The following is a 3145-nucleotide window of genomic DNA, read 5'->3' as shown; positions in this document are numbered from 1 at the left end:
TCGACGGGCGTGCCCATCGCCCGCTCCAGCACGGTGTCGCGGTCGGCGGGCTCTTTCGCATCGCCGGCTTGCTGCAGAGCGCTCTCCAGCGCCCGCTCCGCCTCGTCGACGGGCGTGCCCATCGACCGCTCCAGCACGGCGTCGCGGCTGGCGGGCTCCTTCGCATCGCCGGCTTGCTGCAGAGCGCTCTCCAGCGCCCGCTGCGTCTCGTCCACGGGCGTGCCCATCGACCGCTCCAGCACGGCGTCGCGGCTGGCGGGCTCCTTCGCATCGCCGGCTTGCTGCAGAGCGCTCTCCAGCGCCCGCTGCGTCTCGTCCACGGGCGTGCCCATCGACCGCTCCAGCACGGCGTCGCGGCTGGCGGGCTCCTTCGCATCGCCGGCTTGCTGCAGAGCGCTCTCCAGCGCCCGCTGCGTCTCGTCGACGGGCGTGCCCATCGACCGCTCCAGCACGGCGTCGCGGCTGGCGGGCTCCTTCGCATCGCCGGCTTGCTGCAGAGCGCTCTCCAGCGCCCGCTCCGCCTCGTCGACGGGCGTGCCCATCGACCGCTCCAGCACGGCGTCGCGGCTGGCGGGCTCCTTCGCATCGCCGGCTTGCTGCAGAGCGCTCTCCAGCGCCCGCTGCGTCTCGTCGACGGGCGTGCCCATCGACCGCTCCAGCACGGTGTCGCGGTCGGCGGGCTCCTTCGCATCGCCGGCTTGCTGCAGAGCGCTCTCCAGCGCCCGCTCCGCCTCGTCGACGGGCGTGCCCATCGACCGCTCCAGCACGGTGTCGCGGTCGGCGGGCTCCTTCGCATCGCCGGCTTGCTGCAGAGCGCTCTCCAGCGCCCGCTGCGTCTCGTCCACGGGCGTGCCCATCGACCGCTCCAGCACGGCGTCGCGGCTGGCGGGCTCCTTCGCATCGCCGGCTTGCTGCAGAGCGCTCTCCAGCGCCCGCTGCGTCTCGTCGACGGGCGTGCCCATCGACCGCTCCAGCACGGTGTCGCGGTCGGCGGGCTCCTTCGCATCGCCGGCTTGCTGCAGAGCGCTCTCCAGCGCCCGCTCCGCCTCGTCGACGGGCGTGCCCATCGACCGCTCCAGCACGGTGTCGCGGTCGGCGGGCTCCTTCGCATCGCCGGCTTGCTGCAGAGCGCTCTCCAGCGCCCGCTGCGTCTCGTCGACGGGCGTGCCCATCGACCGCTCCAGCACGGCGTCGCGGTCGGCGGGCTCCTTCGCATCGCCGGCTTGCTGCAGAGCGCTCTCCAGCGCCCGCTGCGTCTCGTCCACGGGCGTGCCCATCGACCGCTCCAGCACGGCGTCGCGGCTGGCGGGCTCCTTCGCATCGCCGGCTTGCTGCAGAGCGCTCTCCAGCGCCCGCTCCGCCTCGTCGACGGGCGTGCCCATCGACCGCTCCAGCACGGTGTCGCGGCTGGCGGGCTCCTTCGCATCGCCGGCTTGCTGCAGAGCGCTCTCCAGCGCCCGCTCCGCCTCGTCGACGGGCGTGCCCATCGACCGCTCCAGCACGGTGTCGCGGTCGGCGGGCTCCTTCGCATCGCCGGCTTGCTGCAGAGCGCTCTCCAGCACCCGCTCCGCCTCGTCGACGGGCGTGCCCATCGACCGCTCCAGCACGGTGTCGCGGTCGGCGGGCTCCTTCGCATCGCCGGCTTGCTGCAGAGCGCTCTCCAGCGCCCGCTGCGTCTCGTCCACGGGCGTGCCCATCGACCGCTCCAGCACGGCGTCGCGGCTGGCGGGCTCCTTCGCATCGCCGGCTTGCTGCAGAGCGCTCTCCAGCGCCCGCTGCGTCTCGTCGACGGGCGTGCCCATCGACCGCTCCAGCACGGTGTCGCGGTCGGCGGGCTCCTTCGCATCGCCGGCTTGCTGCAGAGCGCTCTCCAGCGCCCGCTCCGCCTCGTCGACGGGCGTGCCCATCGACCGCTCCAGCACGGTGTCGCGGTCGGCGGGCTCCTTCGCATCGCCGGCTTGCTGCAGAGCGCTCTCCAGCGCCCGCTCCGCCTCGTCGACGGGCGTGCCCATCGACCGCTCCAGCACGGTGTCGCGGTCGGCGGGCTCCTTCGCATCGCCGGCTTGCTGCAGAGCGCTCTCCAGCGCCCGCTCCGCCTCGTCGACGGGCGTGCCCATCGACCGCTCCAGCACGGCGTCGCGGCTGGCGGGCTCCTTCGCATCGCCGGCTTGCTGCAGAGCGCTCTCCAGCGCCCGCTGCGTCTCGTCCACGGGCGTGCCCATCGACCGCTCCAGCACGGCGTCGCGGCTGGCGGGCTCCTTCGCATCGCCGGCTTGCTGCAGAGCGCTCTCCAGCGCCCGCTGCGTCTCGTCGACGGGCGTGCCCATCGACCGCTCCAGCACGGCGTCGCGGCTGGCGGGCTCCTTCGCATCGCCGGCTTGCTGCAGAGCGCTCTCCAGCGCCCGCTGCGTCTCGTCGACGGGCGTGCCCATCGACCGCTCCAGCACGGCGTCGCGGCTGGCGGGCTCCTTCGCATCGCCGGCTTGCTGCAGAGCGCTCTCCAGCGCCCGCTCCGCCTCGTCGACGGGCGTGCCCATCGACCGCTCCAGCACGGCGTCGCGGCTGGCGGGCTCCTTCGCATCGCCGGCTTGCTGCAGAGCGCTCTCCAGCGCCCGCTCCGCCTCGTCGACGGGCGTGCCCATCGACCGCTCCAGCACGGCGTCGCGGCTGGCGGGCTCCTTCGCATCGCCGGCTTGCTGCAGAGCGCTCTCCAGCGCCCGCTGCGTCTCGTCCACGGGCGTGCCCATCGACCGCTCCAGCACGGCGTCGCGGCTGGCGGGCTCCTTCGCATCGCCGGCTTGCTGCAGAGCGCTCTCCAGCGCCCGCTCCGCCTCGTCGACGGGCGTGCCCATCGACCGCTCCAGCACGGTGTCGCGGTCGGCGGGCTCCTTCGCATCGCCGGCTTGCTGCAGAGCGCTCTCCAGCGCCCGCTCCGCCTCGTCGACGGGCGTGCCCATCGACCGCTCCAGCACGGTGTCGCGGTCGGCGGGCTCCTTCGCATCGCCGGCTTGCTGCAGAGCGCTCTCCAGCGCCCGCTGCGTCTCGTCGACGGGCGTGCCCATCGACCGCTCCAGCACGGTGTCGCGGTCGGCGGGCTCCTTCGCATCGCCGGCTTGCTGCAGAGCGCTCTCCAGCGCCCGCTCCG

The 3145-nt window shown here is 74.3% G+C and overlaps 1 protein-coding gene across 1 annotated transcript; it reads left to right on the top strand.

Annotated features, from left to right (window-relative positions):
* Positions 1-2: 2 nt before the first annotated feature.
* On the top strand, positions 3-3143 carry LinJ_15_1660 (hypothetical protein; the record flags this gene model as incomplete). Its single annotated transcript, XM_003888415.1, has 1 exon — positions 3-3143. A coding segment is annotated over one exon (3141 nt), but the record flags the coding sequence as incomplete, so codon positions are not given.
* Positions 3144-3145: the final 2 nt, after the last annotated feature.

The sequence above is a fragment of the Leishmania infantum genome, contig 22 (assembly GCF_000002875.2).
Source record: "Leishmania infantum JPCM5 WGS CACT00000000 data, contig 22, whole genome shotgun sequence".
Taxonomy (NCBI): domain Eukaryota; phylum Euglenozoa; class Kinetoplastea; order Trypanosomatida; family Trypanosomatidae; genus Leishmania; species Leishmania infantum.
The sequence above is the reverse complement of the archived record's forward strand: the minus strand, read 5'-3'. Positions and strand labels throughout refer to the sequence as shown.